Raw genomic sequence first — 23,043 nt, 5'->3', positions numbered from 1 at the left:
GCAACCCGGGACCATATTTGGAAATCCGAGCTCAAAACAAAAAAGCCAATCAGGAAATTGCTGAAATAAAAAACCCACGATCATGTAGATTGGGTTAATACCAACATTTTAAGGTCAGAAAGCCTGACAGCAGTAGTTACAGGCTTTTTTTTCAATAGAAAATGAATTGAATCAATGGAGCCATATCACGTCCATGCTTATTTACTGTTTGGAACGTGCCGGCTAGTACAATAGCCATGTCCATTATATATACAGTCTACGGTTTTCATGCACAGAGACAGATGAAACTAGTTTTATTTATTTATTTCTTCTACATACACACATATAATTATGGTATATATATTATAAATAATAATATATCTTCTTGTACTGTAGTACCTGAGTGATGCAGGCTCCGGTGAAGGCCACGATCACGGCCACCACATTGACAGTGAGCTGAAACTGGAGGAACTTGGAGATGGAGTCGTAGACGTTTCGGCCCCACATCACGGCTTTGACGATGCTCGTGAAGTTATCATCTGTGAGGATGATGTCCGATGCTTCTTTAGCCACATCTGTGCCCGCAATGCCCTAATCGATCAGAGAGCAGTGTGAGAGAGACTCAGTCAATCACAGGGCAGCAAATCAGAGGGAGCCAGAGCCAGTCAGAGAGCCAGAGCCAGTCAGAGAGCCAGAGCCAGTCAGGGGGCCAGAGCCAGTCAGGGGGCCAGAGCCAGTCAGGGGGCCAGAGCCAGTCAGGGAGCCAGAGCCAGTCAGGGAGCCGCAGCCAGTCAGGGAGCTGCAGCCAGTCAGGGAGCAGGTTTAAGATGGGGCAAACAATTTCCCTAAACTAACACAAAGTATGTCAATATAAAATAACTATCTGGTTGAGGGAATTTATCCCCTTGTGGGAATCAAACCCTCAGAGGTCTAAACCTTCAGGTGTACAACCCAGTCTACACCCTAAACTGACCATGGCGAAGCCCACGTCGGCCTTCTTCAGGGCGGGCCCATCGTTGGTTCCATCTCCAGTCACAGCCACAACCTGCCGAGTCTCGCCCACAGTGCTATCGATGATACCTGTGTACACAAAGTACTATTACAGTACTACTAAAATACACCCAAGTACACCAAAATTGTTAATCTTTTTCTTTCAACTGGTGTGTCCATTTAAACATCCCATTTAGAGCGATTACTCAAAAAAACACATTTGGACCCAGCAGACCCCAAAAATTACAGGCCTCTCTCTCAACTCCCATCCTTGTCCAAGATCATAGAGCAGGTGATCTCAGAACGATTGTCATGCTTTCTAGAACACTGTAATATTCATGACACGTTCTAGTCTGGTCGAGTGATGTTTACACAAACCTCACTCAATGGAAACAGGTTTGTTGAAAGTATCCGGTGACATTATGATGTCTGCTGATTCTGGGAAAGGCACTTTTCTAGTCCTGTTAGACCTGTCCTTAGCCTTTGATACTGTCGATCATGATATCTTGTTACAAAAACTGAGGGACTTGGTTAGTATGTCAAGATCCTGATATAATGTCAAATAATGTCTGAGTCAGCTGATTTGTTGTGTGGAGTTCCTCAGGGTTCCGTTTTGGGTCCTGTTCTATTTTTGCTTTATGTAATCCTCTTGGGAAAAATCATTCAAGAATTTAGTGATGTCTCTTACCATCTACACTCAACTGAAGGATTATTAGGAACACCATACTAATACGGTGTTTGACCCCCTTTCGCCTTCAGAACTGCCTTAATTCTACGTGGCATTGATTCAATAAGGTGCTGAAAGCATTCTTTAGAAATGTTGGCCCATATTGATAGGATAGCATCTTGCAGTTGATGGAGATTTGTGGGATGCACATCCAGGGCACGAAGCTCCCGTTCCACCACATCCCAAAGATGCTCTATCAAGGTTGAGATCTGGTGACTGTGGGGGCCATTGTAGTACAGTGAACTCACTGTCATGTTCAAGAAACCAATTTGAAATTATTCGAGCTTTATGACATGGTGCATTACCCTGCTGGAAGTAGCCATCAGAGGATGGGTACATGGTGGTCATGAAGGGATGGACATGGTCAGAAACAATGTTCAGGTAGCCCGTGGCATTTAAACAATGCCCAATTGGCACTAAGGGACCTAAAGTGTGTCAAAAAAACATCCCCCGCACCATTACACCACCACCACCAGCCTGCACAGTCGTAACAAGGCATGATGGAGGCATGTTCTCATTCTGTTTACGCCAAATTCTGACTCTACCATTTGAATGTCTTAACAGAAATCAACACTCATCAGACCAGGCAACATTTTTCCAGTCTTCAACTGTCCAATTTTGGTGAGCTCGTGCAAATTGTAGCCTCTTTTTCCTATTTGTAGTGGAGATGAGTGGTACCCGGTGGGGTCTTCTGTTGTAGCCCATCCCCCTCAAGGTTGTGCGTGTTGTGGCTTCACAAATGCTTTGCTGCATTCCTCGGTTGTAACAAGTGGTTATTTCAGTCAACGTTGCTCTTCTATCAGCTTCAATCACTCGGCCCATTCTCCTCTGACCTCTAGCATCAACAAGGCATTTTCGCCCACAGGTCTGCCGCATACTGGATGTTTTTCCCTTTTCACACCATTCTTTGTAAACCCTAGAAATGGTTGTGCATGAAAATCCCAGTAACTAAGCAGATTGTGAAATACTCAGACCAGCCCATCTGGCACCAACAACCATGCCACGCTCAAAATTGCTTAATTCACCTTTCTTTCCCATTCTGACATTCAGTTTGGAGTTCAGGAGATTGTCTTGACCAGGACCACACCCCTAAATGCATTGAAGCAACTGCCATGTGATTGGTTGATTAGATAATTGCATTATGGAGAAATTGAACAGGTGTTCCTAATAATCCTTTAGGTGAGTGTATACCGCCTGACCAAAAAAAGTTGCCACCTATTTGCTTAGTTAACTAAGCAAATAGGCATGAGTCTCCTCCAGTTGGTCAGGTCTAGGTTCAGCAACAGTATGTACTCAAAGCATGAGGTCAGCTGACTACCTGAATATAATGAATGACCAGGTCATTCCATCAATGGATTTTTTCTTCCCTGATGGCACAGGCATAGTCCAAGATGACAATGCCAAGATTCATCAGGCTCAAATTATGAGAGTGGTTCAGGAAGCATGAGACATCATTTTCACACATGGATTGGCCGCCACAGAGTCCAGACCTTAACACCCCATTGAGAATCTTTGCTGGAGAAGGCTTTGCGCAGTGGTCACATTCCAGACTCCACAATCATCAATGCAAGATCTTGGTGAAAAATGAATGCAACACTGGATGGAAATAAATCTTGTGACATTATCAAATTACACATATTATTAATACTATGGTACTGTACACAAAAGTACTACTACTACAGTACTGTACACACAGAGTACTACCGCTACAGCGTTGTTGATACCTGTATACAAAAAGTATTACTACTACAGGAGAGTGGATGGGATGCAATGATATAATTTTCTCTGTAGGCTTCAGAACAAAACCAAATGTTTGGTTTATTTTTGGTAATGAGACATTTGTGTCAGTGACGACATAATCTCAGAGTTTAAACAGCAGAGTTTTATCTGGAGCCGTTTTACTCAGACCTGTAAAAGTACAACAAATTTAACACACCACAGTATCGATGATATGCAAATCACATGTTTGTGCGTGTGTGTCTGCGTGCGTACAACTGAGCCGTTCAATATTATACTGCAAATTATTGTATCCCTGTACATACATTACTACTGCCAATACTACACTCTCTCATTACTCCTCCTTCAGACTGAGCTCATTCAGCATCTGGTTAGAATAAAACTTCTTGTCTGCAGGTTTATAACAGGTGGCGCTGCAGAGCAGACCTCACTTATACACTAAGCAAGGTCTGATAAAAAGTCTAAAAATATCCTCCACCGAGAGACAGGCGAGAGACAGGCGAGAGACAGGCGAGAGACAGGCGAGAGACAGGCGAGAGACAGGCGAGAGACAGGCGAGAGACAGGCGAGAGACAGGCGAGAGACAGGCGAGAGACAGGCGGCACTTGGCTTTGTCATGTTAAATTCTGTCTTGTTATTACTGTATATGATTGGTTACTCTTAAGTTTGTCTGTCTTACATTAAATATGAACATTTTAAAAAGCGAGAGATAGATGCCAGAGACAGGTGATAGAGAGAAAGACGGGTGTCAGAGAGAAAGGGGCAAGACAGACAGAATTTTAAAATATCTATTTTAAACATTACAAAGACAGTTCATAAACACCCTTAAACTAAATGAATATAAAACTTTAAATCTGTCTCACTGAGCTCATCAGCTCTAAGCTCAGTCGGTGCTTTTGGAAAAACTGGAAAAAAGTCTATTTCAAGAAAGTAATCGAAAATAAAGGTCAAATAAATGGATCAGAGAACCAGGCCAATGAGGATCAGACTGTAGACCTAAGACAGGACTAGGTCTAGACCAGGTTTAGACCCAGTCCAGACCAGGTTTAGACCAGGTTTAGACCCAGTCCAGACCAGGGTTTATTCCAGTTTCAGTCTGTACCTTTGACCAGCGTGTGTTTGTCTGTTGGGGAGGACCGAGCCAGAACCCGGAGTTTGGGCCAAACTTTGTCCAGACGCTCCTGCTCCACCTGAAACAACAAACAAGAGACAAGGTCAAACTTCAAACAAGACATCTGGCAGAGGGTTCGGTGGTATAGGGTCAGTTGGGGCAGGTTTGGTGGTATGATGTTAGTCTGGCCTGGTCTTAGTCTGGCCTGGTCTTAGTCTGGCCTGGTCTTAGTCTGGCCTGGTCTTAGTCTGGCCTGGTCTTAGTCTGGCCTGGTCTTAGTCTGGCCTGGTCTTAGTCTGGCCTGGTCTGGTCTTAGTCTGGCCTGGTCTGGTCTTAGTCTGGCCTGGTCTGGTCTTAGTCTGGCCTGGTCTGGTCTTAGTCTGGCCTGGTCTTAGTCTGGCCTGGTCTTAGTCTGGCCTGGTCTTAGTCTGGCCTGGTCTTAGTCTGGCCTGCTCTTAGTCTGGCCTGGTCTTAGTCTGGCCTGGTCTTAGTCTGGCCTGGTCTTAGTCTGGCCTGGTCTTAGTCTGGCTGTGGGGGGACATTGATGGTATGTTGTTAGGTCCTTTCTGTATTAGTTGGGCCTGGCTGTCGTGATGGGTCAGTTGTGGCTGATGTTAGGTGAGTCAGTGTGTAAGGTGGTGGCGAGTACGGTTTTTACGGTCGGTTGTAGAGGATTTGGTGTTAGGTGGGTCTTGTTATGGTAGGTCTGGTTGTTGTGGGTCGGTTGTAGAGGATCTGATGTTAGGTGGGTCCAGTTGTGGGGAGTCTGGTTGTCATGGGTTGGTTGTTGAGGGTCAGTTGAGGCATTGATTGATGTTAGGTGAGTCGACGGTTGTGGTGGGGGTGTTCTGTTGTGAGGTGCGTTCTGTGTTAAGTGGGCCAGTTGTTGTGGGTCGGTTGTATATGGGTTTTTGGGGTCAGTATTGGAGGGTCTAGTGCTGGGCGTGTCAGTGAGTTTTACGTTAGATGGGTCCAGTTGTCGAGTCAGTTGTGGGATCGATTGTGGGGTGTCGGTTGTATGTTGGAGTTTTTGGGGTCAGTGGCTGACCTCTCCCTTGTCGTTGCGGATCTGTGTGTTGAACTCTTTTCCCTCTAGACACAAGAAGTCCTCGTTAGGCAGCAGGATGCCGCACTTTGTGGCGATGGCGCGCGCGGTGTTGATGTTGTCCCCAGTGACCATACGCACAGTGATGCCCGCGCGCTGGCACTTTGCTATCGCCTCGGGAACCTGAGGATAGGATCATATAATCACACATGACCACAACAACCACAAACATATCTGAGAGCAAGGACAGTATGACAACTGTAACCACCACACAAACACCCCACTATAGTATCTGTATATGCGCTGATATTCAATACAAGTTTGACACAATCATACAACCACCTCAGTCTTAGACACAGAATCAGTGCAGACTTTTACACAATAAAATCCTGCTGCTAAAAACACCTTAGTGCAGAAACTTGTAACACAATCACTTCTTTACATTTTCTATGTTTTTAAAAACATTTGAACCAGCCCAGTCTAAACCCCCCCACCCTGATCTACACACTCCTCGGTCTCACCTCTGGTCTGACGGGGTCTTCAATGCCCGTCACGGCAATGCAGGTGAGCTCGGAAAGGATCTGTTGCTCCTGGTCCCAGTCAGGTTCTCCAGCCTCCGCAGGGAAGTCTCTGAAGGCCACACAGATGGTCCGGAGCCCCTCACATGCCATGGGCTCAATCACCTTCCGAACCATCTCATCGCGATCTTTGGGTTTGAAGACTCTGGGATGGCCCTGCGCATCCAGGATCCGGGAGCACCTAGCAGAACAATCACCCACTTTAAGTACATGATTTATACATAGCTGTTTGTTCTCTCAGAGTAGACAAAATAATATTACAAACACACAATCAGACTCTTAGGTTGTCTTCACACATGTCCTGTGGACCGACCCCAGTGCACACTAGACTTGCCTTTACTTTCTGGTCGGTTTGTTCATTTGCACCACCATGCACCCCAAACATGCACCATATCGAGAGTCCATCAGCTGATCGCCAAGGTTATTTCTATGACAATGCACTTTAAGCGGACAGAGCCTCGTGAATACATGCTCACTTCCCTAGTGTTATATGTGGTGTTTTTTTTCTTTCACCTGTGGTTAAATATACAGTGAGGACTTTGTGCACTGGTGACAACAGAGAAAACGACACAGACAGACCCAGGCTCACCTGCACCAACGTGTTACTGATATTAAGCTGATCCAACGCGCCTCATCAGGTGAACGTGACAGCAGCTTTACAGTTTCCATTCTTACAAATATGTGATCAGAGTGCTTTTTACCCAATTCCAAGCACTTCTGCTCACACCATGGACTGCATACGTTGGCATGAGGTTGGCTGCATTCACACGACACTTACCCCACTCTAAAGTGTGAGTGGAGCTGCTTCGAGACCTCCTGTTTCGAGTGCTCTCAGACCGGCCATTTACTGCGGCCCAGAATGCAACTGTCATGCTCAGACTGGCCGAAGCGCACAGCTCGAGTGAACTCTTTTATGTTAACCTAACTAGTGGCAGTGCGAAAGTGAACTTAAAGTGCAGTGATTTATACATCATATCAACACACACAAAAGACACACAAATACCTGACGGCGTAATCACAGTACAGTAATATATTCCAAATATTATCATTAGCAAAGGATACACAAAGATCTGAGAAACAAGGAATAACACATTCAATATGTGGTGCAGAGGACAGTGGTGCAGAGGAGAACAGTGGTGCAGAGGATGACTTACTTTGAGGATGATCTGCGACACCCCCTCATTGTACATGAATGTTTGTGTGTTTAGAGGATGGTGTGTGTATGTGTGTGTGGTGCACAAGATTGCCAGAGGGGGAGAGGAGACTGTGGCGCAGAGGATGACTTACTTCCTGAGGATGATCTATGACATTTCCTTACCGTATACGTGTGTGGAGAGGTAGTGGTACAGTGGAGAATGTAGATACAGAGGAGCAGATGATACAGGTCGTGCAGACGAGGTCTTACTTCCTGAGGATGATCTCCAACGCTCCCTTGCTGTACATGTGTGCACGTGTGTACAGCACACTCACACACAGAAATCTGCGTATGCGCTCGCTTGTGTGTGTGTAGAGGCAGATGTGGGTGGAGGGACAGTGGTGCAAAGGATGGTGTGGGTGGTCCAAAGGACACCTTGCTTCCTGGAGATCTCCGACGCCCCCCTTGCTGTACATGTGTTTGTGGAGGGGTAGTGGTACAATGGAGAGTGTACAGCGGAGGATGTAGATGCAGAGGAGGACAGAGGCGCAGAGGATGATGCAGAGGATGCTAGGATGCCTTACTTTCTCAGTATGATCTCTGATGCCCCCTTGCTGTACATGCGGAAGCCCCCGTCGGCATTCTTCAGGACGGTGCTCATGGACTTCCTGGACGAGTTGAAGGTGTAGACTTTGTAGAGCTTCTCCTCTGGGATCTCATCTCTGATTGGTTGATAGTCCCTCTTCAGGTCCAGCACCAGCCCCAGCAGAGCACATTCAGTCTTATTCCCAACGTGCCGAGGAAGACCGCCCTCTTTCTCTGGAGGCTGAGAAGAACAGAAAGGATAGGGAAGTATGTGACCTGCTGAAAAGCACAAGGGCTGCACGATCTGGGAACAATATCTAATTGCAATTTTTCTGACAAACATTGTGATTGTGCTTAATATTGTATTTATGTTTTAATAATAAGATTCTGTTCAAAGTTCACATTTTAAACACGTCCAGAAGGACTGACAAAAAGACTGAAATCTGAACTGACAAACTAATACATGAATCCCATTTCGATAAGACAGGAGATGTTTTTTGGGGAAGAAATTATCACACTTGAAAAATTTTAGTCTTTGCGTTTGCAAATTATCGATTCAAACTGTGATTTATCTTGCAACTCTAGCACAAGGGAAGGAATAAACCCAGGACTAGAGGTGGTCTTACCAGGATTTTGGTGGTGTAGGCAGAGTTGATAGAGATGCTGTTGACCAGGACTTCCAGGGTCTCAGGTCGGACCTGGTCTGGTTCTGGGACCGTCTTGTAGTGTGTGTCTCCGATGTAGGCCTGTACCACAGTCATGCGGTTCATGGTTAGCGTTCCCGTTTTATCGGAGCAGATGGCCGTGGCGTTCCCCATTGTCTCACAAGCGTCCAAGTGCCGGACAAGGTTATTGTCTTTCATCATTTTCTACAAACAACAAACCAGAGCAGCACATAGGTCATCGACAGAAGGAGCATTTAGCTGAGGTTAAACCATATCCTATATACATCTCTGGACATCTATCCCGCTAGCCACCATGTTCCAAACAGGAAGTGAGCATGGGCATGATTCGACTCCACTGACTTTGGCTCCATCTCACTTTCTGGCCCCTCTCTCAGTAACTGCTGCTGACAGGCTTGTCATTCTGACCCTAAAATGTCAGTTTTAACCCAATCTACATGATCTTGGGTTTTTTATTTCACTATTTTGTCCCAAACATCAAGATCTGAACATTAATAACAAACCAATCAAGTGCCTTCTTTCCTTTAGGTTGCTCCCACTAACATTAGCAACAGTTCTGACAGCGATACGGGCAGGAAGGGGCGTTAACTTCAATACACTGTCCTCTCGGATTTCCAAGTCTGTAACCGAGATCCAGATTAGCCTCACACGCTTCATTTGGAGCCGAACGCTGTGAGTGAAGTCACTTTCCCTCAGCCCACTTTGATTATTCTTCATCATTCTTGGGCAAGTTCTGTGCATGTTTTGAGTGGGTCACTTGCAGACCGTCTGTCTGGTGAACGGTGAGCGGTCTGAGGTTAGTACAAGGGTGGGCAAACTTTTTGACACACGGGCCACAATGGGTTCTAAAATTTGACAGAGGGGCAGAGCCAGGATATTGTTATATATATATATATATATATATATATATATATACATACATATATACACACACACAATATGCAATGTTCATTGTACATATTTTCCAAATGCATTCATTAAATTAATTTATTACATTTATTTCAGATTTAAATTAACACAGCAGAAAAACTTTTGAAATAGGTAAGGGTAAACCTTGTTCATATAATTTGGTCACGTTCGGTGGGCTGGATTAATAAGCCCAAAGGGCCATGTGAGGCCCCTGGGCCGTAGTTTGCCCATATCTGGGTTAGTATCAAAACATGTTCATTTGAATGACTTTGGATTTCTTGTCGAACATACTCACACCGGAGTTGCAGCTAATGTAAACCCAGTGTCAAGTCTTTTCATGTAGAGTTTGTACTTTAGAATGTGCAGGTGACAGGTGAGGAGAGGTGAGGAGAGGAGAGGAGAGAACAAGGGAGAACAGGGGAGAGCAGGGGAGGGCAGGTGACAAGTACAGGTGAGAACAATTGATACAGGTGAGGACAGGTGAGGAGCACCTTGACGGAGTACGCGAGGCTGATAGTGACCGCCAGGGGGAGCCCTTCAGGCACAGCAACAACGAGCACGGTGACGCCAATGATGAAGAACTTCACGAAGTACTGGATGTAGATCGGAGTGCACTCTGCCACCCAGGATCGCCCCTGCACCCCGAATGTGTCAATCACAAAGTACAGGATCAGGATCACTACAGTAACGGCTGACATGATCAGACCTGTAACACACATGGAACAAAACACACATGAGGGATTATACACGTTAGAGAATAGACAAGGTACATGAGGATCAATGTCATTTTCTCATAAGAAATAAACTGATCAGTTCTATCAATGACAAGGTCTGTTCTAGACCTGTAGTCGACTAAATAAAATCTTGGTGAGCTAAAGACAAGTCCTGCCAAACGACGTGGCAAAAGCTCTCAAAACTATCTTTCTGAATTTGACCCAAATTGCTCACAAGGTAAGACGTATGTACCATATATTCACTGTCTCACCTCTGTACCACGTAGTCACTGTTTCTCTTCTGTACCATGTATTCACTGTCTCTCCTCTGTGTATAAGACACTTTGCATGATCTTTTTTGTCACTTGAGAATAATAAATATATTTTCATAAACACTTTGATGCAGGAGCGCGTGTCACTGCTGTCAGCTCAGAGTATTTTTAGATCATGTAGTTATTTTTAACACTACAAAGTAAAGCACACTTCAAACAGAATAATTTTCAAGTGGAATGTATCCTCGATCATCACAAACCTGTAAGAGAACAGACCGTGTAAAATGTTCTAGTCTGGAGTCACTTCTGTACCAGAGTTCTCCAGAGAGTGATCCGGACACTGGAGCCTTAGCAATCTGGTCTGCACTGGACAAGAATTGCTCCAGAGTGCGACCAATTTGGATGCACATGTGCCTTAAATTTTGTCAAGTGAGAAAAAATTTTCTTAGGTGCACCTCACAGATCCTCATCACATCCCTTCCCATGTGTCCTCTCTTCTCATCATAAACACGGATTCAATTACCGGTATATAGAACACACTAAAATTATTGTTTTAATTGACAACTAAAAGAGAAAAACGTTAATCCACCCGCTTTCCCCTCACCTTTGACCAGATCTATAACTCCAGTCCGAGCAGCAGAAGCCAGTGCGCTCAAATCTCGCATAATATAATATGCACCGCAGAGATCATACGTTTTTTAATCTGTTGGTGAATGAGAGTATTTAATTTTAAAGCATCAAACCTGCAGATTCTCCACACTGTGTTTAGTTTTAGGAAGCTGCCACTGTGCAAGGTGAAAAAGAAAATAAAACTAGACAGCAAAAAACATCAAAGATTAGTCTTGCTCACTCTGCACTTACTATAGTGAACTATAAAGATCCTTAAAAGCACAGCCTTCTCACTCTAACAAATTTTTGAAGCCAATATTTATTTTTATTAAACTCAATTAAGATAATAATTCAGTACTAATTCAGTTTTAACTAAAAGAAAAGCTTATAAAGCTTATTCTTAATTTCATTTGATAAAATAAACAATTTTGGATATATAAAAGATAGTCATTATTGCAATATTATTTTGTTTGATTTTTTTTTAAATAAGTAGTCAGTGTAGTATAGAGAGTACATTATACATCCGAGTAAATAGTAATTTATTCAGCCCTTAATGTTGAGGCAATTTAAGGATAACATATTACAATGGTGGCAGGTTTTAGCGCACCCAAGTCAAATCATTAGCCTGGAGCCCTGACAATGTGTGAATGCCGCAGAATGTGGGTCTCGGGTCTCATGGAGGTACCTGCTTTGCCGATCTGCACGGCAAGCCTGGTGAGTTTGCCTTGCAGCACAGACTTCTCTTTCTTGGTGACATTGACTTTCTTTACGGGCTTCGCCTCCTCCTTCTCCTCCACCTCCCCCGTCTCCCCCGCTTCCCCTGCCTCGTCACTCTTCAGAGGCTGGATCTCCAACGCAATGCCGTCCTTTGTTGGAGCTGAGGACATAAGTAGGTGAGGAGGAAGGAGATGAGGAGGTGGGGAGGAAATAAAGAGGACGAAGGAGAGGAGAAAAAGGAGAGAGAAGACAAGGGAGAAAGAGACAAGGGAGGAGACAAGAGAGGAGGAAGGAGATCGGAGGCAGGGAGGAGAGGAGGCAAGGAGGTGAGGAGGAAGAAGACAATGGAGAAGGACACAAGGAGATGAGGAAGGAGAGGACACAAGGGAGGATCAAGGAAATAGACAAGGAAGCAGGCAAGGAGAGGAAGTGAGGAAGGAGGTGAGGAGAGAGGGAACGAGAGGTTAAAAGGAGAGGATGGAGAGGTTAGGGGGAGGGTTTAGGGTTGAGGGGAGAGGCGGAGTTGAGAGTTAGCGTCTGCAGTGAAGCTGTAGCAGAAACAGAAGCAAAGGAACATCACGGCTTCTCTCACACGCACACTCACACATGCACGCGCACGCACACACTCTCACACACTTGCACACACTCACACACACATGCACGGCTCCTCACATACACATACACGTGCGGCTCCTCACACACGCACACATGCGGACGGCTCCTCACTCTCGTGCACTGCTCCTCACACGGGATGTCAAGCTTATCTAGTTAATCGATAATTGTGATTATTCAGGTCACAATATAATCATAAGAATTAAAATATAATGATCGGGTCTATTTGAGAAGCCAAATTAAGTCATTTCATTTCAGTGTCTTCGCAAAAAACGTATACCTAAATACATGTCTGGTACTTTGTGTGTTTCTTGCTATAACTTTATTTTTGCAAGAAAGTTAGATTTTAAAACGCTGGCCAAATTAGAGAGGAGTGATAATGGATTCGAATGAAAGCAAATTAAGGATTTCAATTTTGTTTTGTCATGGGTCAATAATTGTGAATATCTGTTAAACCGTGATGTCTCTTCACACAGTCGTAATACTAAAATTTGATATTGTGACATCACGGCTCCGCTCACACACGGCTCCGCTCACACACGGCTCCGCTCACACACGGCTCCGCTCACACACGGCTCCGCTCACACACGGCTCCGCTCACACACGGCTCCGCTCACACACGGCTCCCCAGAATTTGAGGGACACGTTCGACACTCTCCTTTCTCTGAGACTACAGAATTATACATGAAATGGAAACTGTAATCAGTATAAAAGTATTTTTTAAGACAGTAAAACACTTGTACTGAAAGTACAAAAGCAGCACGTCACAGTTTAAACATTTCAACATTTAGACAAAAAAAGTCAGAAAAGTTAGCACCAGGGACAGACAGCACAGAGCAGAGACGCTAGCATCGATTAGCCACAGCAGCTAACAGCACGGACCAATCACAGCACTGGACACACGCTGCACTGCACCATGGGAAACACGCTCGGCGGAAGAATGGGGGTACCCAAAAAGAGAGGGGGAAGAGGGACAGGACACCCCAAAAACATACAGGAAATATGCAGGAAAAATACAGCGAGAACATGGAAACGCAAATGAAAAATCGCCAACGGCCACAGACAAACCACATGAGACTGGAGAGGAGAGAAGGAGGGAGAAGGAGGCGAGGAGAAAGAAAAGAGAAAGAAGAGGGGAGGAGAGGGAGTACGGGGGATAGAGAGGAGAGGGAAGAGAAGGAGAGAGGAAGGGAGGAAAGTGCAACCACACCATCTGGCCTGAGGTGGATCTTTGGTTCCTCAGGTTCTCTGTGGAACCAAAGGTCCAGACCCTGTGGATCTCCTAATCCACAAGTACAGTATGATCTGACCTGTGACCTACGACCTGTTTACCTATGACTTACGGTCTGTGGCCCATGGTCGATGGCCTGCGACCTACGACCTACAACATTTTCTGTGCAACTGCCTTTTGATAGAGTTCCTCTGAGAAGCCTGAAAGCAGATACTCAAATGCCGCAACAAACACCTCTGTGTCTGAAGGATGACCTGCAGCTCGTATGACCTGGTGATTTGTGGATGATAAAAGTTCATTTTTAAAACAGTTTTTTGCCTCAGAGCTGAACCTCTGAACTTGGCCTACAGGACAGATGCGGGTTAGGGTCAGAGGGTTTGGGTGAGAGGGTAAGAGGAAGGGTCAGAGGTGAGGGGTTAGAGGGTGAAGGGGTGAAGGGGGGAAGGGGGGGGGTTACCTTTGTTGCGATTTTCGGGGGGTCCGGGTTTTTTACCTGTTCAACAGAGAGAGAGGGGGAGGGCTGAGCATGGACCAAACAAAACCACGACGAAAACGAAAGAAACAAGTCTCCTGTGTGTGCGCTGTGGCAGGAATGGACCAATCAGAGTAGAGAGACATGGACACGCCTCCTTCCCCCACTCACAGCCAATCACAGCACCGCTCACCAAATTCCATTTTGTATCGTATCAGAGTTTAGTCCTGGCTCAGTCTTGTACAACTAGACCCAAGATAGGACTAAAAAAGGTTCTCCACCACAACTACACTAGGGCTAAACCAGGACTAAAAACAGGACTAAACTGGGTCCGATTGGTGGTGTCTTGTCTCTCTGCTGTGAGCGTTCATTCCTTTATATTAATGGATGCCTGATGAACTCAAACTTCAGCCAATCAAAACTCATGATCGACACAACAAACCAAAAGGGGCAGGGCTTAGGGGGTCAAACAGGGTCAAACAGAGGTCAAACGGGATCACAGCCACAGCACAAAGCAAATCAAAGCAGTAAAAATCCAATGACATCAGCCCCTCAAAATCACTGCCAAAGTCCAACATTATGGTTGCAGTAGCGGTCAGAATGCTACACTAGTGGTCAGAATGCTGCGCTAGCAGTAGAATGTTACAATAGCAGTCAGAATGCTACGCTAGCAGTCAAAATACAAAGCTAGTTTTCAGTGGATGGGATGGATCATATAGAATTACACTACCAGTCAAAAGTTTGAACACATCCTCTTTCACTTTTTTTCTTTATTTTTACTCCTTTTTACATTACAGATACAAACAGAAGACAATAAATATTGAAGCAAGTTATATGGAGTTATGTAGTAAAGAAGCAAAGCAAAGGGTAGCTACTTCAAGGATATTTAAAAAACATTTAAAAAGAGAATTATAGTTACTTATCTTTTTTCTTTGCTACTATAATTCCATATATTGTACTTCATATATTTGATGTCTAAAGTGAAGAAAGCAGTAAAAGAAAAAAAAAAAACACTGAATGAGACTGTGTGTCCAAACTTTTGTGTATCAATATATTTTGGGGAGTTTCACAATTCTTCCAGTAGCTTTTATTTAGTATCAAAATTGTATTTGTGTAAATTGTGCCTATAATTTTGGAAACAATTCTCCCTAGTGCGATATCATCAAAAGAACCCTACACTTCAGAAGAACTCTCCACTGCCTGTAATTTTCATCATATTTTCTCATATTTTCGAAGTTTCTTCACAAATTGCTTCTTGATAGGTGTAAAACTACATTTTATATTAACAGGTACTATCCCACCAAAGTAAGCTTACGCACTTTAAACAAAAATGTCACCTACAAGTTCCCTTCATTTACTTAATTGTTTTGCAGCTCTTTAGTAAGAGTGTTTTATACAGGCCCTATGTATTCATATGTGTAATGGTTTGTTTTCTCCAAAACATCTTTAACCAAATGCACAGCTTCGCTTTCATGGATAACTCTTGAGACAGGATTCTGTTTGCTCAAGGAAGGAATGATATATCTGAAAGTAGTAGTAACAATGCAAAGCTCCATGTCCTCATTCACTCAGGTTTATCACTTATTTTAAATATAGTAAATATTGGTTAGTTCCTGCTCACAACAGACAAAAAACACTGCATCCTTTTTTGGGGTTAGCTTCTGTTTTTGGGCTTACTTTTCTTAACCTTCTTCTCTTCGTCATTCTCGCTGGCTCCCAATAGTGTGAAGATGATTCCAGTCTGAGAGTTCAACCCCACGGCCGAGACCACCATCCGACCTGAGCCCTCCATCACATGAGTACCTGAAATTCAACAATACATAAAATGAGTACCTGAAAATAGCATGATTTAAAACATGTGAGTATCTAAAGACAACAAAGGGGTTTTAGCAGTTTTAGTAGTAGTACTAGTAGGAGTAGTAAGCAGCAGCAGTAATAATAATAGCAGTAATAGTAGTAGTAGTAGCAGTGGTAGTAGCTTTAGCAGTGGTACTAGCAGCAGTAGTACTAATGGTAGCAGCAGCAGCAGTAGTACTAGCAGCAGTAGTCCTAGCAGCAGGAGTACCAGCAGTAGCATCAGCAACAGTAGTAACAGTAGCAGTATAGCACTAGTAGAGTAGTAATACTAGTAGCAGTAGCAGTACTGGCAGCAGCACCAGAAGCAGTACACTACTAGTAGAAATAGCAGTACTAGTAGGAGTAGCAGTAGCAGCAGTAGTAGCAGTAGTACTAGTAGCAGTTGTAGTAGTATTTCTGACCTGACAGGAGCATGGGGTCCTTCTCTAGGCTCTTCCGTACGTGGTCACTTTCTCCGGTCAGAGAACTTTCATCGATCTTCAGGTCGTTTCCCTGAATCAGGATCCCATCAGCGGGAAGAAGGTCCCCTATGAGAGAGGGGGGGTCAGGGAGGCCAGCTGACACACAACTAGGGCATGATCTGACAGTGGAGGGCATCTGAAATTATCTGACTCTTACCATATTTGATCTGTGCGATGTCTCCCACCACGATCTCAGCAACGGGCACCTGGATGACCTGTCCCTTCCTGATGACTGTGAACTTTTGCTCCTGCTCAATGCGCGACTGCAGCCCCCTGAACTGCTTCTCTTTGGACCAATCATTAAATGCTGTCACCAGCACCACGATGATCACTGAGAACAAGATGGCCGCCCCCTCAATCCAACCGGCCTGAGCCTCGCCCTCATCCTCCACACCGGCAGCTGCCTGACCGCAGGCTAAAGGAGAGAACACAGACACATGTTAGTGAGAGAAACATGCTAAAGAACAGACCGCTGGTGTGAGGAGCAAGCTAAATGGGAGAAACACGACGCGTGTTAATGTGAGTAGCATCTGGCACACTCTAAAGAACATGCAAACATAGACAGACACGTGTTACAGTGTGGAGCACCTGACACATGCTAGAGCAGTGGTTCTAAACCTGGGGGTCCCAGATGATATGGGAAAGAATTTCAAATTGATGCTATGTCTATGCAGTGGTCAGTGGAGAGTTCCATTTCAGAGAGTTCCACATTGTTGACATCACACTGGGAGAATTCAATCCAAATGGTCGACACACTTTCAACATCTGTGTGCACATGCACAAATATTACTGTGAGCTCTATCTTGCAAACCTGCTCTCTCTGAACATCTCTTGGTATTCCTTGTTTAACACAGGGATGCACTTATATTGATACATTTATAGTTCTGGTGACTAAATAGACAGACATGTTTGATTTTTATGACTTTAGGCCATCAGCCTTGGCTTTCAGTGGAGACAATAAGAATTACTGAGGTCCGATGAGAATCAGAGCACCAGCGTGATCCAAATCAAACATCAAAGATCAGGAGTCCACACACAGGGTCTGACCACACACTGTATAAGTGGAGTATGACGTCACACACACCGTTTGGCTCCAAATGAAGATCATCGAGGCTATCAGTTACAGAGGCTAATCAGGCTAATCTGGAGCCCAGTTCCATATTTGGAAATCCAAGTGTGAGTATCATAGTAATGCTGTTTAAGGTACTTCCCTTCCCGTGCTTAGCAATGCTATCAATCAAAACTGTTGCTACCAAGAGTGACCTCATGGAAAAAAGGCACCTAATAGGTATGTTATTAATATTCATATCGTGATTTAGGGACAAAATGGTGAAATAAAAATCGCAGAATCCTGTAGAGCGGGTTAAAACCAACATTTTAAAGTCAGAATGGCAAGCCTGTCAGCAGCAGTTACAGAGAGAGGGGCCACAGTTTTTCAGTAGAAAGTGAACTGAAGCCAGAGTTGATGGAGCCGAATCGTGCCCATGCTCACTCCCTATATGGTACGCGCGGCTAATGGGATAGATATGTCCAGACATATATACAGGGTGTGGTCTCACCCTGGTTGCCCCCTGATGGTGTGTGTGTATGTTCTTACCCTCACTGTCGCCCCCTGGAGGGTGGTAGAATGACAAGCCAAGGGAGATGATGGCAGCGATCTCCAGGATGATGAGGGTCACATCCTGTAGAGCTTCCCACACCAGCTGCAGGAAAGTCTTGGGCTTCTTTGGAGGAATGAAGTTTTTCCCGAACGCTGCATGACGCTTTTCCAAGTCCACGGGGTTTCCTGAGAGACCTGCAGGGTCAGTATATACAGTGTTAGCACTCACATGTTTACATACAGGTATATACACTCACCTGAAGGATTATTAGGAACACCATACTAATACGGTGTTTGACCCCCTTTCGCCTTCAGAACTGCGTTAATTCTACGTGGCATTGATTCAACAAGGGGCTGAAAGCATTCTTTAGAAATGTTGGCCCATATTGATAGGATAGCATCTTGCAGCTGATGGAGATTTGTGGGATGCACATCCAGGGCATGAAGCTCCCGTTCCACCACATCCCAAAGATGCTCTATGGGGTTGATTTCTGGTGACTGTGGGGGCCATTGTAGTACAGTGAACTCATTGTCATGTTCAAGAAACCGATTTGAAATGATTCGAGCTTTATGACATGGTGCATTATCCTGCTGGAAGTAGCCATCAGAGGATGGGTACATGGTGGTCATGAAGGGATGGACATGGTCAGAAACAATGTTCAGGTAGCCCGTGTTCAGGTAGCCCGTGGCATTTAAACGATGCCCAATTGGCACTAAGGGACCAAAAGTGTGCCGAGAAAACATCCCCCACACCATTACACCACCACCAGCCTGCACAGTGGTAACAAGGCATAATGGATCCATGTTCTCATTCTGTTTACACCAAATTCTGACTCTACCATTTGAATGTCTCAACAGAAATCGACACTCATCAGACCAGGCAACATTTTTCCAGTCTTCAACTGTCCAATTTTGGTGAGCTCGTGTAAATTGTAGCCTCTTTTTCCTATTTGTAGTGGAGATGAGTGGTACCCGGTGGGGTCTTCTGCTGTTGTAGCCCATCAAGGTTGTGCGTGTTGTGGCTTCACAAATGCTTTGCTGCATTCCTCGGTTGTAACGAGTGGTTATTTCAGTCAACGTTGCTCTTCTATCAGCTTCAATCACTCGGCCCATTCTCCTCTGACCTCTAGCATCAACAAGGCATTTTCGCCCACAGGACTGCCGCATACTGGATGTTTTTCCTTTTTCACACCATTCTTTGTAAACCCTAGAAATGGTTGTGCATGAAAATCCCAGTAACTGAGCAGATTGTAAAATACTCAGACCGGCCCGTCTGGCACCAACAACCATGCCACGCTCAAAATTGCTTAAATCACCTTTCTTTCCCATTCTGACATTCAGTTTGGAGTTCAGGAGATTGTCTTGACCAGGACCACACCCCTAAATGCATTGAAGCAACTGCCATGTGATTGGTTGATTAGATAATTGCATTAAGGAGAAATTGAACAGGTGTTCCTAATAATCCTTTAGGTGAGTGTACACAATAGGGTTGTCAAAAATCAGAAACTAGATTTTTAAATACTCATTTGCACAGGCATTGATACTGAAACACTCACAGCACAGAAATGAAACTTCCGTGAATAGTTTTAGAATGACCTTGAGCTGATACACCCATAGACCACTGTGGAACCTATCTGGGTAACTAAGAGATTACACAGATATAAGAGCACATGGTAATATAAAAGTACTACCATTTAATATTGAAAATCACATTCTATTTTCTAAAGAAAGTGTTTTTTACCATCACCGTGGTATCAGCCCCGGTATAATATCAAGTGTATCCCTTAGAAACAAAATCGAGTTTGAAATTTTAGTATTCAGACAACACTAATACATACATTATATGCATACATACTGGAAATGCAAGATTAATCATAATCAAAGCGAAATCACAATTTGAATGTATGGAATTACACACATTACAATTTTTGAAGTGCCATCATTTCTTCCACAAACAACAAAATCTCCTGTCTTATTCTGCATAAAAACTGCTAACCATGTAGTTTATATCTGTGCAAACATGTGCTGAAATGTCCCTGTCTGTAAGATGCCCTCCCTGTGTCTCCATGGAGTCTTACTGAGCATGAAAACTACTAACCCCGTAGATTAGATCTGTACATGTTCTGAAATATGATTCTTGCATTATCAGTTCAGATATCAGTCTTTAGGTCAATTCTTCTGGATGTGTTTCACATGTGAACATTGAACAGAATCCTTTTTTATTAATAGTTGCATTCAGTGAGAGGGAAGCGTCATATTTCAGTAAAACTACCAAAACCATGCTTATTTAAATGTATTCCTGATTAATCAATGAGTCATTAAGATTGAAAAAGCCATTTTTCCAAAACCTGACGCAGATGAAGCTAAAGTGATGATGTCACTGCAGATAGAATTATGGTTTTCAAACACATTCCCACATTCTGAGTCGCACTGACACTTCCTGCTCTTGGGTCAAAAAACTTCTGAGCACACGCCACATTCTCCAGTCTGTCACCAATTACGTTTTTTTCTTCAATAATTGATAAGCTTCAGTTACGTGTTTTTACTGTTTTCAATGTCTCTGGGCCATTTGAACAATCCTTCAGTGTCTCTGGGTTAAACCTCACTCAGGAGTACCTCACTGGCGGTGGGGATTTGCGGAGATTGTTGCATCCCCGTTAGAAGGCGCGGTAGAGGAGCTAGACTGTGACGTGTCTGAGGTGATATCTCAGGTGAAAATAGAAATAACTGTGTGAAGACGAGTCAGGCTTCATCTCTCTACACCTCCTCTGTATACCTAATCTATATACCTCCTCTATGTGTCTCCTCTATATTTCCTTCCATTTTCTTTCCTATATCTGTCCTCGCTAACCTCCTCCTCCTCTTCACCCTTTCCTCTATCCCTATATTCTCTTCCACTCTCTCCACTCTATGCCCCTCTGTCGCCTCCTCATCTTCACTCTCTTCTTTGATCAGATCATAGACCCAAGGACCAGAGACCCGAGGACCCCTGATTAGATGCCAGAGTTCTAAGACCCCTCCTCACCTCAATATCTTCTCCTTGCCATCCTCTGTTTCCCTTCTCGTCTCTCTCCATTTCCACAGTCTCCTCTTCATTCCTCTCCTCTCTCCCTCTTTCGCTCTGCCCCCTCCTCTCTGAGACTGGTGCAGCCAAAAACCACCTCTTTCCCCCTTTCCGTTTCTCTATTCATTTCTCCTCCTCTCATCCCTCATCTTCATTTCTCCATCCTCTCCCTCCTCTTTATCACTTCTCTTCAATCTCCTTTTCCACACTCCTTTTTTTCTCCTCTACCCCTCCTCCCTCCTTTTCTTCTCCCTATCACTTTTCCCTCCCTCTCCTCCACTCTCTCTTCACTCTATTGGTTTTGCCTCCTCTACAGGCCCTGGTTTAGGCCTGGTTTAGTCTTTGTCCTGGTCTTGTTGGTGATATATGACTCATCTTTTGGATCAATATTTTCATCCATAAAAATATCAGAACACAGCTATTTAATTAAGTGAGTTTAACAAGGGCCTCTGCAGGGCCCGAGACCTAAGACCTGAAGACCGAGACAAGAGATCAAGGACCAAGACCCAAGGACCAAGACCTAAGGGACGAGACCTAAGGGCCGAGACCCAAGAACCGAAACCAAAAGACCGAGATCCAAGGACCAAGACTCAAGGACCACCACCAGGAGACAGAGGCTTAACATACCTATTTGTACAGTGTGGGACATTAACAGAGTTAAGCAAGTGGAGCTTAAGGTTGTTACAAGGAACTGAAAATGTCAGCGTGTAAGCCAGGTCTAAACCAGAACTAAACCAGGACTTACAATGACTCAAAAGTATCATTTTCTTATGTCAAATTGGTTAAATGAACCAATCACATTATGAGCCTGTTTAAATCCATCCAATCAGAGTGTGTGGTTTGGTTGATCGTCAGCTCTGACCTTCCACTCCAGAGAAGATCGCGTCCCTGAGGTTAAACCAGTTATAATCCTCTTATAGACCCAAACAAAACCAGGACAAAAAACAGAGAAAAACCCTTTCAAATCTGCCTCTGAGCCACACGGAACCAACGGAGCTACATGGTCCCTGTCCTGATCCAGTCCTGGGCCAGTCCCTGGCCCAGCCCTTGGCCCAGCCTTGGCCCAGCCCTGGCCCAGCCCTTGGCCCAGCCACAACCCTGGCACAACCCTGGCACAACACTGGCACAACACTGGCCCAACACTGGTCCAACCCTGGTCCAACCTTGGTCCAACCCTGGTCCAACCCTGGTCCAACCCTGGTCCAACCCTGGTCCAACCCTGGTCCAAGAGCTGCAAGTCAATCAGATGGAGGTATTTTTAGAGATCACTTCCTGCCTAAACCCTGCCCCCTGTTAACAAGGTGCTTCATTAACGAGCATCTGATTAAAATGGAGCAGATCAGAGGAATGCAGCGGAAGTAATACCACAGAACAAATAGTACACACAGTGCACACACAGTGCACACACAGTGCACACACAGTGCACACACAGTGCACACACAGTGCACACACAGTGCACACACAGTGCACACACAGTGCACACACAGTGCAAGATGGGATTGCTTTAGTTCAGATTTCTTTCAGAGATTTGTCACATTCAGTCCTTTCTTTAGTGCTGGTTTAGTTCTTCTTTAATCATAGTTTAGTTCTGTTTTAGTCCCTGTATAACACTGCTTTAGTCCCTCCTTTAGTCCTTCATTTAGTCTTGGGTTAGTTCTGTTTTAGACCCAGTTTAATCCCTGTATAATCTTGTTTTAGTCCCTATATAGTCCTGGTTTAGTTCTGCTTTAGTCCTGATGATGTCATGTGTGACTGAAGCAGGTGTTGTTTGAACTGTGGCTCATTTGCATACTTTTTATGTGAGATATTTATAACCTCCAAATGTTCCAGCCAGATAACAACCCAAACACAGTTCTGCAATGTGTACTAGTACTGCAGTGGGTACCTGTACCTCAGTGTGTACTGGTACTGCAGTGTGTACCGGTACTGCAGTGTGTACCGGTACTGCAGTGTGTA

The 23,043-nt window shown here is 44.5% G+C and overlaps 1 protein-coding gene across 1 annotated transcript in view; it reads right to left on the bottom strand.

The window, feature by feature from the left end:
* Positions 1-23,043, bottom strand: part of LOC117377624 (plasma membrane calcium-transporting ATPase 1-like) — a 52,004-nt gene that overhangs the window by 12,405 nt on the left and 16,556 nt on the right. Inside the window, exons 3-16 of the mRNA XM_033974083.2 lie at positions 18,021-18,218; positions 16,581-16,838; positions 16,364-16,489; positions 15,783-15,908; positions 14,091-14,126; positions 11,759-11,950; positions 9,971-10,185; positions 8,514-8,756; positions 7,887-8,128; positions 6,111-6,348; positions 5,593-5,772; positions 4,536-4,623; positions 953-1,059; positions 379-570 (exon numbers count right to left, since the gene is read on the bottom strand). Coding sequence (XP_033829974.1) covers positions 379-570; positions 953-1,059; positions 4,536-4,623; positions 5,593-5,772; positions 6,111-6,348; positions 7,887-8,128; positions 8,514-8,756; positions 9,971-10,185; positions 11,759-11,950; positions 14,091-14,126; positions 15,783-15,908; positions 16,364-16,489; positions 16,581-16,838; positions 18,021-18,218 — 2,441 coding nt within the window. The remainder of the gene's footprint in view (positions 1-378; positions 571-952; positions 1,060-4,535; positions 4,624-5,592; positions 5,773-6,110; positions 6,349-7,886; positions 8,129-8,513; positions 8,757-9,970; positions 10,186-11,758; positions 11,951-14,090; positions 14,127-15,782; positions 15,909-16,363; positions 16,490-16,580; positions 16,839-18,020; positions 18,219-23,043) is intronic.

This window comes from Periophthalmus magnuspinnatus, chromosome 10 (assembly GCF_009829125.3).
Source record: "Periophthalmus magnuspinnatus isolate fPerMag1 chromosome 10, fPerMag1.2.pri, whole genome shotgun sequence".
NCBI lineage: Eukaryota > Metazoa > Chordata > Actinopteri > Gobiiformes > Gobiidae > Periophthalmus > Periophthalmus magnuspinnatus.
The sequence above is the reverse complement of the archived record's forward strand: the minus strand, read 5'-3'. Positions and strand labels throughout refer to the sequence as shown.